At 36.6% G+C, this 13,964-nt stretch overlaps 1 protein-coding gene across 3 annotated transcripts in view; it reads left to right on the forward strand.

Annotated features, from left to right (window-relative positions):
* The window catches only part of CEP162 (centrosomal protein 162), a 54,853-nt gene that overhangs the window by 35,119 nt on the left and 5,770 nt on the right, over positions 1–13,964 (forward strand). For all 3 annotated transcript variants that reach the window (XM_006038397.3, XM_025194901.1, XM_025194902.1), the window contains exons 14-22: positions 1,508–1,620; positions 2,836–2,941; positions 3,580–3,706; positions 4,221–4,384; positions 5,957–6,061; positions 9,234–9,458; positions 10,115–10,773; positions 11,544–11,685; positions 12,364–12,462. In XM_006038397.3, coding sequence (XP_006038459.3) covers positions 1,508–1,620; positions 2,836–2,941; positions 3,580–3,706; positions 4,221–4,384; positions 5,957–6,061; positions 9,234–9,458; positions 10,115–10,773; positions 11,544–11,685; positions 12,364–12,462 — 1,740 coding nt within the window. The remainder of the gene's footprint in view (positions 1–1,507; positions 1,621–2,835; positions 2,942–3,579; positions 3,707–4,220; positions 4,385–5,956; positions 6,062–9,233; positions 9,459–10,114; positions 10,774–11,543; positions 11,686–12,363; positions 12,463–13,964) is intronic.

Here is a 13,964-nt window from a genome sequence, read left to right on the forward strand (position 1 = left end):
CCGTGCTGCCCACCCCATATCGCGCAGCCCAAGTGCAGCCGCTGGGAAGAGGTCGGTGCAGCCTCCAGCTCCAGCCTGCAGCAGTAGCCTGCCTTTGCCTGTGCAGAGAGGCACCTGGGGGTGTGCGCAGTGGTGGAAGCCATGCCTTCTGCACGAGGTACAGATCTGTCTTGCGCCCCTGCTCCAGACCCACTCCCTCCCTCACCTTGGGGGCCTTGATCTGCTCCCCCCACACCCCACATCCCTTCTGTCCCCCACACCCCTTCCTTCCAACAGACTTAGCAGCCAGACACTGCTCTCCAAGCTGCCGGGCTTCACTCCTGGCCATAAACATGCTGTGGCTGTATGCATGCATACACCATTTATCAGCAACATTGTCAGCCACTTTGCCAAAAAGAGCTGATTGCCGATAACATCAATTTTGTTTTTATCAGTGTTGATATGATATGGATGGATGTATCAGTGCACCTCTAATATGTATATGATATAGATATAAATTATGCTTTCATGAGCTGGAGCTCACTTCATCAGATGTTTCAATTTAGTCTATAAGGTGCTAATCTACCCTGCCTGCAGATTGTGTAGACACCCCGGAGGTAACTTTCAAATTAGCATGTGAACTAATAGCAATATAGCCATAGCAGCATGAAACTTAGCATGGATTGCAAAGCATATTTGAGAATTTGCTTAAATGCTTAGGTGAGTAACCCACACTGAGTTATGTCACTGTGGTTACCAGTACCCAAGCCCGTTTGTTTTAAGTGAGCTTGGGACTATGTGTAACAAGTTGTAGCCAACCTGTAGTCAACATCATCTGCAGTGAGACATATACTAAGTGACAGCACCATATAGATTATAGTACATCAGGTTTTGAAGATTTTTTTTTCCAAACAACTGCTAAAGATACTTTTTGTGAAATGTTGAGTTTCTGAAGATGATCTTGATGTCCTATACTTCAGAAAATTGATGAATATACATTTTTCTAATATGTACAAAAATTAGATGTTTGAACATAAATGTTCTTATATAGAAATGTCAGCAATTTCAGTGAGTTGCTGTGGCACATTGTAAAACTACTTGAGCTTGTGATATGTTAACTGAAATTTGAACATTTGAACTTTAATTCATTTTTATTGGATTTTCTTTTTAATCTTGAACCATTCAGTACTTTCCTATAAGTTGTATATTAATGACATATTGTGTATGACCGTATTTGATATTTATATGTGCCTGAAGGGCAATAAAGATAAATATCAAATGTCATATGACACAAATTTTGGTCTGTAAACTATAGTATCCTGGGATTAAAGTTGTACTATATGGAATTATATATAGTCTGCTTGCATATGTTTATTGTTATTATGGTAATACAGTATTTGCTTTCTAAAATATAGGTATTCAGAAAGTCAGAAAAACGGAACACAAATGACAGTCATCATAATGTTGACTGAAACTATTACCAAGAAATTAATTCAGGTTAATGTTAGAGTTTTGTTTCATGTTTTAGGAAAATGAAAGGTTATACAAGCAAGTGAAAGAGCTACAGCTACAAAACAAGAAAAATGAGGAAAGGATGTTTAAAGAAAATCAATATTTAATGTCTGAATTAGCATCCTTAAGGTAAATTTAAATAAACTTCTGACTTGTATATTTTTAGTTAGTGTTCAAAAACAGCAATAATAAACAGAACTGTCCCAGAATAGATAATCTGAATAGTAGGCATTTGTACACATGCTGTGGGAGTGGGGGCACTTTAATTGAAGCAGCTCTAAGAGCCGTTCCAGTTAAAGTGCCTTCAGTGTCTTGTGTATCAGCACCCCCCATGCTTCAAAATCATTTGAGCTTTAGTTCAAACACCCCCACTACCATCCTGAAGTGTGGGGATCCCAATACATGAGACACTGGCGCTTTAATTGGAGCAGTTTTCGGTGCTACTCCAATTAAAGTGCCCTCACCCCCACAGCATGTATACAAATGCCAACTAGTCAAATTATTATTTTTTTAGATACGTGACTCCATTGATGCTGATTGGCAGTAACAGGGTCTCTGTATTTGATTCTTTGTCTTTTTTCTTTCTCCTGGCTATTATAATATTTGACTATTTTACTCATACACACAATAGAATAATAGGGGCAGGGTGTTCATTTGGTAATATAATTTTCTTCACCTGTAAATGTATTGGTTATTATTATGCTTGAGTAGTCTTATAAGATAAAATTCACCCAGCAGTTCAGGCCATAAAAGAGCCCTGTACAGAAAAAGGGAATTGTTAGTTTTATTGTGCTGAAGGAGGAATGGCTAAGGAGTCGCTGTGTAGGGGGAATCCTAAGCCTTGTAAAACTTGACTCTCTCTCAGTAATGCAAGTGTCAGCAGTTATGCACATTCATAATTTACAAACCATTAATGAATAGGGTTCACAGATGAGCTTAGTAGGTAAGAAATGGATTTTTCTGCTGCACATACATAGTTCCACTGACCCAATGCAACTGGCTTGGAGTTTGTGTGGCTTTAGTCAGGAGGGAAGTTGATTTTTGCCTTTATTGATTTTGATCATAGTGCGACTTCTTTTTCTCTTGTTTTACTAATTTCTCTTCAGTTCACATTTTTGGGTAGGCCTGGATTGATTTCTGGCAACACCGGGGTGATCTAAGCTTTGATTCATGTTTTTTACCTACTTAATGTAATTCTCTTTTTTTATTTAAAAAAAAAAGCTGGTTACATTATTTTTTACTGGAATTTGAAAGAATAAGCATCTTGTATAGAAATTGTTAAGTATGCTCATGAAAGTTGTGTAAAATGTACCAAACTGAATAGCATTCTGTTTTTATTATTAGAGAAAAGATGGATCAAAATATCTTCCAGTCACAGTTAGTGCAGGATTCTGAGCCAATAAGAAACCAAAGTTTCTCAGAATTGATTTCAGAACTTCGAGCAGCACAGGTAAATAGAAGCATATGGCTTTCAAAATGTTGACCTGTTTTTGCAAAATAGATAGGACTATCATTATTGTGGACTTACTGAGTAACACATGCTACATGTTTGATAGTTTTCCTATGTTAAAATGCTGTACCATTTTTAATATTTATTATATATTTGCTGTGTTGAAATATTGTAAATAATGTGAATGAATCCTCAAATGAACTCTTACTAGGTCCCAAAGAAAGAAATTGATTGAAAGAAAGCTGTTCTTAGCTAGTGGAGCTCACCTTTTGGCCCCACAGGCCAGATTGTGGCATGGGGCTGAATCGGACCTTACACGCCAAGATCAGGCCGGCCCACCTGGATTGGGCTCTATGTGGCCTTTGCTAGCCCCTGTGCTGCCTCTGTCCAGCCCCATACACTGGGATCGGGCCCCCAGGAACCTGCACTGCCTCCATCTGACCCAGCATGCACTGCCTTGTGCACCTGATGTAGCACTCATGGCCACAGTCTGTGGCAGCACTGGGAGCCACTGTTCTTAGCCACTGTCATCATTGCTGATTCTTTGGTTGGTGTCCTAACATGGTCTGTGAAAATAATTGCAAGTCACCAAGGAGATTTACAAAAATTGCTTTCAATGTTTTGTCTAAAAACTTAAGAAAGAAGAAACCAAACTGCTGGAAGAGATAAAATGGCTTAAGCAAGGCAAACAAGCCCTTGAAGTAGATTTGGGACAAATGAAAAGAGAAAGAGATCTGGCAAGAACACAGCTTTTTTCTGCTTCAGGTAAAGGACTCATTTGTGTAGTTTATAAATCTAATCAACACTTCTGTTTTTCTAAATAAACGTATAAAACATAATGTATATCCCCTTGTTACATGTATTACAGGAGCTCTTAGAAATCCCATATTAGAATAATAGAGATGTAGGACTGAAAGGAATCTGAACAGATCAACTAGTCAACCCCTCTGCAGGAAGACAGAGTCAACTATAACTAGACTATTAGTGATAGATGTTCTGTCTAACTTGTTCCTCAAAAAAAAAATACGCTTCAATTCCAAGACCACCAGTTCAGGCATTTCAGTACCTGAACATTTTTTTTTTACTAACCAATATAAATACTCGTTGCAAATTAAAAACTAAAAGATTTGAAGGAATCCATTTAAAGTGTAGTTACATTTTAAAACTAAATGTTGTCACACTTTTAAACTCTGAAGTCAGTGCAAGTGAGGAGGGTAAATCTGATTGTTCTGATCTTAGATCCCTAACAGGAGATTACATTTATTTTTTTACTTTATAGGCGAGAAGAATTATGAGATAAAGATTATGGAAGAATCATACAAACAAGAAATTAGTAATTTGAAAAAGAGGTTGCAGTGGTATGCAGAAAATCAAGACCTTTTGGATAAAGATGCAGCACGTCTTAAAAATGCAAAAGAAGAAATTGAGAAATTAAAACTACAGGTGATCGCAGTTCTAGATTTATTTTATAAATAAGTTCTTATTTGTAGGTACAAAGAAAATGAGTAAAATGTATCTATTTTTTTCAGTATATGCAATATTTCCAAAATGCAGTATGTTGAAAATGTCATAATCTTCAAACTAAATACAGAGACCCTAATAGCGTGGGCATTCCTTAAATGCACCAGAGTATAACATTTGTTGCATTAGACATTTCAAGTGGCATTTCTAATCGTAATCCTCAATTGATGGTTCTTTAAGACATGCAAAGCTGTTGAGTAAGGATGCCAGTTACATTGTTACACTAATAGTTTTAAGGTCTATGAATCTATGAAGGTACACAGCAGTGATTAAAGTAATGTTTCTTTACAGTGGGAGTTACCAAGCTTTTTAATTGTTTTCTAGAAACTCTTTGTGACTTTAGGTAAGGTAGGAGAGCAGGCTTCCACTTGTTTATGATTGACATTAAAATCTTCTAAATCAGAATCAAATAAAACCAGTCCAGGGATCCCAAAACATTAGTTTTGAAATGGGAACTGCCCTGTTTATTTCAGTGCGTCTTAATTCATATGCCAGTGATATGTCACTGCTTATGGAAACATTTAGGGGAAAAAAAGAAGGTATGTTGTTAAGAGCCAAAAGTAGGCAAAAGTTTGCAAAGAACCAGTGAATGGAGAGGGCTCAAAGTGACATATTTGAGAAGTGGTTTTTCAACAGCTCATGGTGAAGGCAAAATGTTTAGTTTAGTTTTCCACAAGGGAAATTAAGGTTTCAGATTTTGTAAAGCATTCCAGATATTGCTATCTTATTTGGATGGGTTGTCTTATGTATCAAAAAAATAAACTCTACACAATATCACTACCCTCATTTCTAAAATGATGTCCACTAGAGATATTATAGATGGACCCCTTCCATCATTCGTCTAACAAACCAGTTACATTATGTAGGATCCTATTTATTGATACAAGCTTGAGTCTTTTTATATACAGATTTTTATTCTGTCAGAGCCCTGTTTTATGGGGGAGGAAAACGTCGCCAGTTCCTGCTCACATATCTGAAGACCATTCTTGGCCTACATACTATTTAGGACTTCTTTTAGTATTAAAAAGTATAGATTAGGCAGCTTTAAACTGCCTCACTAACCTCAAAGGTAAAAGATCACTTCTTCCCTTACCTGACCTTGTGGTAGTGGATGACAGGTATCACACATCTGTTCCGTGCTGTTTTTCCACTCTGTCACATCCCCTTATATACCAGTAGAATGGGAGACAGGCAAAGGGCTAAGATCTAATGCAGATTTGCCAGCAGAGAGTTTGTAATCTTTCAGGGGAACTGCCTGATGGACATTTGCAGCTGGAAAACATCTCCCTTTTCCCTGACTTAAACTCGGTTTAAGATTCTGGCCATTAGACTTACAGCTGTCTATGAGCCATGTTAATAACTAGGATTGAAGTGAGTATATTAATACTGTTCAGAATTAGAACACTTCCATTTGTTTTTTATTTGACATACTGAGTTTTTTTTTTCCACTGAGCTAGTAAAGTTAATTTATTTACTTTGCCTTTTGGTGAGTAGGTTGAGAAGCTCACAACAGAAGCTGGGAATCGGTCTGTGCAACAGAAGAAACGTTGGAAGGACAGGGCAGCAGATGCTAAAAGAATTCAAGATCTGGAGCGACAGGTAGATAATATATTATGAGATCTTATTGGAAATATCCCTTGATAAATTAATCATTTTATCTTAGTGCTATAAATACTAGTTAATCTATTAAGAGTGTTTCTGTGTATTTTAACAAGTTTTAATTTTATCTGTGTAATTTTAAATACAAATTCTGTATGTGAATGTTTTTTCTTTCACAAACAAGATATTTTGTTCTGGGATCTGCAGTGAAGTAATTTTATTAGGTTACTCATTGAGTTTATGAGAACAATTTGGATATGAAAATATTATGAGATCATGTAGGATCAAGTATAAGTTTTAAAGTCGAACAGGAGATGAAGAAAACAGAGGAAACTAAGAAGCCACGACTATTTTGTATTGTTTCTGGCCCTTTAACATATTTTTATGTAAATAGTATACATTAAAATAAAGTGCTCTCTCTTTCTAGAGTCATAGAAAAGCAAGACTGGAAGGGACATAAGGGATCACCTGGTCACAACCTCCTGCTGTTTTGCCAACTAAATCATCCCAAAAAACATTTTTGTCTAATTTACCCTTTAAGAAACTCTCAGTGATAGAGATGCCACTACCCTTTTAGATAATCTGTTCTAGTGCTTTAGACATGCGAATAATTAAGAATTATTTTCAGTGTATTAGAGGTGCACCAATACATTGGTCCGATATCAGATTGGTACTGATATAAAGAAAACTGATTGTATCGGAAATCAGCCTGATGTGGCAGATAATTTGGCCAATAAATGCCTGTGCGTGCGCACAGTCGCAGCGCAGTGCATAGGCAGGGAGGAGCACAGCGTGACAGCTTGGAGAGCTGCATGCAGCTGTTAAGTCTGGTGTGGTGGAAGGGGAGGGGGTGGGAGGAGGGAAGAGGTGTGGGGGAGCAGATCAAGGCCCCTATGGTGAGGGACAAGTGGGGCTGGGGATGGAGCTGTGGCTTGTCTGGGGGAAGGGCAACTCCTGTCACTGCTCCTCTGGGAGCTGCTGGTGCGGCACTTACCCACTCATCTGGCAGCTTCCACTGCTGCTCATCCGGGAGGACATGGGGGTGGCATGTGCCCCTGGATCTGCACGGGGCAGGGGGGGCTGGGGCTGGGGCCAGGGCTGCGCAGGGCTCTTCCTGGTCCACCTTCCCTGTACATGCCCCTTTTCCCCCTCCCTGCTCCCAAGCCACTAATTTCCTTGTAGCAGTGGGAAGGGGATGAATTCAAGACATCACTCCAATCATTAGATTTTACCCCTAGAAATGATAAGAAATTTATAAATGTTCCATATATAGAACCTAGTTATTGGGGGGTCGTCTTGTATCTGAGTAAATACAGTATTTCAGAACATTTCTTCAATTTATCAAAATCATTCTAAATCCTAATCTTGCCCTCTAAACCCCACCTGGCTTAGTGTCATATGCAGATTCCTTCTTCCAAGTCTTTAATGATGATGCTAAATAATATAGGATCCAGGAGAAACTACTAGGGACCCCACTTAATTTCTCCTCCCAATATGACATTGACCTGTTGATGACTGTTCTCTCAATACAATAATCTAAAGTAATTAAAAGTTATGGACCCATATTATAATAGGGTCATATATAATACACTGTCTTAGCTTCCTTATGAAAATGACAGAAGAAAAAACTGGCAAAAGCTTTGCTGAAATCTAGGTATATGACATCCACTTCTCTTCCCCATCAGTAGTCTGGCACTGAAAGAAATCTGGCTGGTTAGCATGGTTTACACTTGACAAATATATGCTGCTTTTTTGGTGCTTACAAATTAATTGTATTTCACCAAATATTGTAGACAGGTTGGTCTGTAATTTGCTGGATTCCCTTTTTATTTCTTTCTTTCACTGAGCTATATATTTGCCCATTCCAGCCTTCTAAGGTTTACCTGATCTTCACAAATATCATAACCAATTAACCAGTGACTCTGCAATTACAGCAGCCTTGAATGATCTCAGCTGACCCTTATCAAGTTGCTGATTTGAAAATGTATAACTTGTCTTAAATAATCTCTAACTTATTTTTTCCCTACTGAAGGCTGAGATTCTTCACCTCCACTTTTATCCTTGATGTTAATTCTGCTTGTCATATAACAATTGACCTTTTAGTGTGGATGAAGTATAAAAAGCATTAAACACTTCAGCCCTCTCCATGGTAGCTATTGTTAGTTTCTATTCCACTCTTCGATGTATTTTTTTTTATTATTGAACTAACTTCAGAGCTGAGATTAAATTAGGCAAGAATGAAGAAAAACACTTTGCCTTCATAAGCTTGTCTTTATCCCAGCTATGCAGTGGGTCAAATAAAAGACATCACCCCAAAAAATCCTTGCCCCTGGCATTTAAAATGTAACATCATCATAGTAAAATAATTAGTTTGAGTTTAAAGCATTAGAACTACACCAGTGCTTATTATGGAAGTTAAAATAAGATTCCTAAACAAACAAGCCTTTCTTCCAGGAGGTGTGCATGTACAGTAGAGAGTCAGTTATCTGGGAAGTCAGTTAGTGGGAAGGCTGTTTAACAATAAAACTATCAGCCTGTAATTGGATTTTGCTTGTCAGTAAGACAACACAGCATTGTTTGTTTACTAGTGCTTTGAGATTTTAAAACATTATATGATATCATATGTTTATTTCTTCTTGTTTTTAAATGTTTGTTGTATAATATACTATTGAAAGGTACAATCATCTGGAAAAATTAATTATCTGAAATGATGGTGACAATTATTGTGAATAATTGATGTCTTACTGTAAATACATTTTTTTACTTTGAAATATTCTGACCAAAGCCCTTCTGTCCTGCTTTAGAAATATTCTTTAAGCTAAGTGCCATTTTTTAGCTAAGTAAAATTAACGTTAATAAAATAAGAAATGAGATTTAAAAATCAAAATCCAAATTAAAAAAATGTAGCTCTTAATTTGTTTTAGATGCAAGTTTATCCTGGAGCCTTTTCCTTCAAGCACAGATTCATAAAAGTTGAAAATTCACTCTTGATGCCTTTACACCAAAAGCTCCCTTTTAATGTTTAGTTCTACCTTTCTAACAGAACTTTAGTGGATTTCACATTAATTAATTTACAGCAACCCATTAGCCATCTTTAGTACAGTATATTTGTGTTGTAATAAAGGTCTGCTCATTATTTGTGCCTAACTTTAGATAACTTTCTTTTTGACAGATTAAGGAAATGGAAGGGATTCTGAAGAGAAGGCATCCAAATTCATTGCCTGCTTTGATATATGCTGCTGCAGCAGCCTCTGAAGAAGTTGATGTTTCAGCTAAGACCAATACAATTGATTTTCTAGAAAGAAGAATAAAAAAGTTAGAAACAGAGTTAGAGGGGAAAGATGAGGAAGCTAAGAAAAGTCTCCGTGCTATGGAACAACAATTTCAAAAAATAAAGGTAGCTAAGCTAAGAGTCACATGTGGATTCTTTTATTCATGCTGAGGAGTAGCTTATTTTATAAGTAGTGGAGTTAAGTTTTTTCATGGTGTGTTAGATATTAGATTCTGGTTTTGAGATTACAGTATTGCAGGATGAAGATAAAGATGAGATTTAAAAAAAAACCCTGTAGTTTCAGGAACCAAGTTTTAAGCTTGTTGTGCATTTGAAATGTAAAAACCTCTTAATTTCCAGAGAAGGAATAAATTTGCAGAGGAAATTTCTCAGGACCCATTAAATATCTTTTCATACCTGAAGGGAAAAGATTTGATTCTGTACATCCTCATTTATCTAGCTATATTCATAAGTTGAAAAACACAGGATAGTAGACTACAAAATCATTTTGTTTTTATGTGTTAAGTTGAAGCCTATATCCCACACCCTACCCTGCATAAGCGTGCTAAGAAAAGCATTTAGTTAAGTGATATTTTGTGTCCTGCTGTTTCAAAGCTATTCCCTTTGTTAATTTTGTTAATCTAATAGTTTATGGCCATTTTCTGAAGTGTTGAAAGTATCTTGTTTTATATATTTATATTTATTTTGATGTGTTAACTTCATCTTAACTTGCACCAAAAAAGGAGTGATAAATCTAGTTCTGTAAATTGCCTTTCTTCTAGCTTCAGTATGAGCAAAGACTTATAGAGCTTGAAAAATTACTTGCTTCTAAGTTGATGAATGAACCCCAGAAATTGCATGACAACAAATGCGGTTTTATAACACTTGAGCAAGAACTTAAGAATGAAAGAGAGACCTATCAGATCACTATAAAAAATCTTCAAACAGAAATTGAAAATCTTAAAGATCAAAACTCCCAATTAAAACTGAAAAGTGAAAGAGGTGATAAACATTTAGAGAACCAGGTGGAACAAGCTAGTGCAAAAGCCAGGTTGGTAAAATTAAATCAAGAACTGGTCACCAAAAGTAAAGAAATACAGGACCTTACAAAAACGGTGGAGAAGCTTCAGAGAGAGAGAAGGAGGATGCTGTGTGATCAGAATTCAAATGACAAAGCTGACAACAGTGAAAAGTCTACAGAGATTTTACAGAAGGATACTTCAGCAACAGATAAAAGGAAATCTAGCAACCATGAACCTTTTCCCAACACTCTCGATGAAAAAATATATCAACCACATACCTTTGCTGATCCCCATATTTCAGAAGTTCTGCAAGAAAATGCAAAGTTGAAAGATGAGCTTGAAAAATTGTCTCTAGAAATGAAGCAGGAGCAAGTGAAGTCTCAAGCAGCACTGGCTTATTCCGAAAATAATGTGCGCAGGTAAGTGTTTAACGTGTGTTTTTAAGATGCTGTGGCTAACAGGACCTAGGTATTAGTAATAAAACAGTGCCTTCTAACAACTAGTCCACATACATCTATGAATATAGCTCATGTTAGCAGTGAGAAAATTATTTAGCAGTTTTGCTGAACTTGATTGGTGGCTTCTGTCCATCTGTGGACAAGAATACAAGGATTGCTAATGTTGCCTCTTCTTTTGGCATTAACTGGCATTTTTGATCAAAAAATGAAACAATAGGATTGCTGCAGTTGAGTGGACCACGATAATATAAGCTATTTCCTTATATCAAGGCATCAGTGTGCTCCCTTCAGACTGCTTCCTTACTTTGCCTTCACTTAGGAACAAGATTCTAAAAGGACCTCAATATTTTATGGAGCGTGCTACCACTTCAGTGCTTTCAGACATACCTACACTAGTTCAATTTGCAGTGGTTTTGAGTAAGAATGATGTTTTTAAAATAAATTGTTACACACTTAGATGCCTTTTTGTTGTTTCATCTTACTGTGCATCATTGATATTTCTGACCTAGACCTTCAAAATTGTATGCATGCCATGGGAGTAATGATAGCAGCCCGCAAAAATGCAGTTATCAAATTTGTGGGTATATCAAGAGTAATTATGTCACTGCAGTTGTTGTCACTTAACACAAGGTGTGCCTGAGAAATTTGGAAGATACAAAGCCCGTAACTTATTTGATGTTTTAAGTGTGTAAGTATAGAACTGTGCATGCATGTAATATTTCTTTTTCTAGGATAAAAGAAGAGACAGCTGAATACATCACAGCTCTTAAAGCATCCCACCAGAGAGAAGTAGAGAAAATTATTTGCCAGCATGCAATGGAGCATTCCACTTCTAAACTAGCAAAACTAAATAGCAAAATTTCAACCCAAGAGGTAAAATACAAATATTAAACATATTTGTTTCTAATGCACGTCAGATTTTTTTAATGACTGTTTTAAACTGTTTAGCTTCTAAATGACTATAAATAAAGGCAACCCTCGCCATTTGTGGGGGGATATGTTCTTGTATCCCAGCTGCTCTGGCAACAGCGAAAGCGCGACAGTGGCAAGCACAGAACTCCTGAGGAGCTCCTTTAAGTGTATTTAAGAAGTGGGTTTGGCATTCACAAATGCCGAACCCACGAATAGTGAGGGTTTCCTGTATTGACCATTTTCAATTAAAATGGACCGTATTCTTTCAAAAATATCCTTAGCTGATATTTCTGTCAGTAGAGGGAGAGTTATATATTTGTATACTTGTAATCACCTTAGGTTGGATATTGATAACTTTTTTTTCTCAAACTAGATATTGTTTTTAAACTCTGATAATATCATTATATATTTACTTTTCATTATTATTCTATTCAACAGAACTCAAGCAGCTTAAAAGTAGCACTATTTATGTATAAATCAGATACACCTAGAATACTGGTATTACATCACTTGCTTTTTAGTATAAAGTACAATACAGTTCTTAAGAAGATTCAAGAAATGTTTCTCTTTCATTTTGAAGGTTTTTAAATAACTGTTCAAAGGGATTATATTAATGACATCTATATCAATATTCCTTAGATCCTAATAAAACATCTCCAAGAACAAGTTAAAGAGCTACAGAGGGATCAAGAAGCCTTAGTAGTTTCACAGATGCGAGAGGAAATCTTACAGAAGGAGGTAAGAGTATACGAATAGTTTGTGGAGCTTTTTAGCTATCCAAAGATAATGCAAGAAATCAGACCTTTTTTTTAAGGTTCCAACAATATACCATATTTACTTGAAACTAAGACGACCCTGAATGTAAGACAGCCTCTAATAACTAGATTCTATACATGGAAAATGTATACATTTGTTATAAGTTTCCATGTATAGAATCTAATTATTGGGGGTCATCTTTAATTCATCTCCCTCTCCCCGCCCCACTGCTGCAGGGAGGCAAGGTGGTGTGGAGAGGTCAAACAACTTGCCTCCTCCCCCTTCTTACTCTGGCCCATGCCTAACCGTGCTCTGCCTCTGGGACTTTTTTCCCTATGTCAAATGGGAGGGGGAAAATCTTATCTTAGAATCAGTAAGTACAATAAAATGAAAGCTGCCTATAAAAACCCAGTCTAGTTTTAGCTCTGCTTCTAACAGAATTAAGTTTTTAAAACCAGAGTAGGTTGTAGTCAAGCATTACATGCTAATACGATCTTTTCCCCTAAACTCTTCTCAATTTAGTCTTTGGAAATGAGCTTCACTGAGGCTTTTTATATATTGATATGTAATCATTATCTGAAAACTGATGTAAAGCCATGTCTTGTACATTATTTTAGTATACAAAAGAAGTAATAAGCTCTTTATTTTATAAAGATGCTGTTCCTACTTTCCATTTTTGTTGTTGCTGTCATTGTGGTTTAACTACAGTAACAACATTTCACTGTGGTTTAAAAATACAATAGGAAAATGAAATGTCATTGTCCCAAGATACATTATCTAGTATGTCTCTCTAATCATACCTTGGCTTGGTGAACTGGACTACATCATAGGGCATTTTCATCTCTAATTTCTCTCATTGTTCAATAAGAAGACACCTAAGAGAGCATTGACAAACTTCACTTCTGAAAAATAAGCGTCTAAAACCCTCTAGGTTCTTAAAAATGAGGCCATTTCCATTTACAGCTGTTGAACCTCTGCAGTTTCAACTAGGGTGTTTATGTGAATGGGCTTTTGTGTCTAAATGTAGGCGTGCAAGATTAAAAATCTTTGCACTTTTTAATTTATCTTTCTTTTTGGCTTGTAGTTTGTAGCAAAAGTGGCAGAAAGACAGACCTTATCGTAGTTAGAAGTTCAGAAATCCATGTTTGTGTTTCTAATATGGTCCCACCACTTCACAGTTACTCCTGAGAACTATTTCCATTGACAGACTCATTCACAGAATCCTGTTTTGGAAATAACTGTTTGTTAGGAACAGGTTTTCTGTGGTTCCTGGCCAGCAAGGGCTAGCTGAGCTAAGGAGACAGAAATTGTGTGTACTCATTGATTCTGAAAGAAAGATACTTCCATCCTTCACTAGAGGGAAAGGCTCTCCAGCATGAAGGAAGTTAAGTAATAAGAGGCTCTTCTCACCTTTATGCTCTAAGAGCAGGCTTATACCACTCACTTATAGCACTTAATCATATGAGCAGGGCAAGCAGTCTGAT

Source organism: Alligator sinensis, unplaced genomic scaffold, assembly GCF_000455745.1.
Source record: "Alligator sinensis unplaced genomic scaffold, ASM45574v1 scaffold1128_1, whole genome shotgun sequence".
Lineage (NCBI taxonomy): Eukaryota > Metazoa > Chordata > Crocodylia > Alligatoridae > Alligator > Alligator sinensis.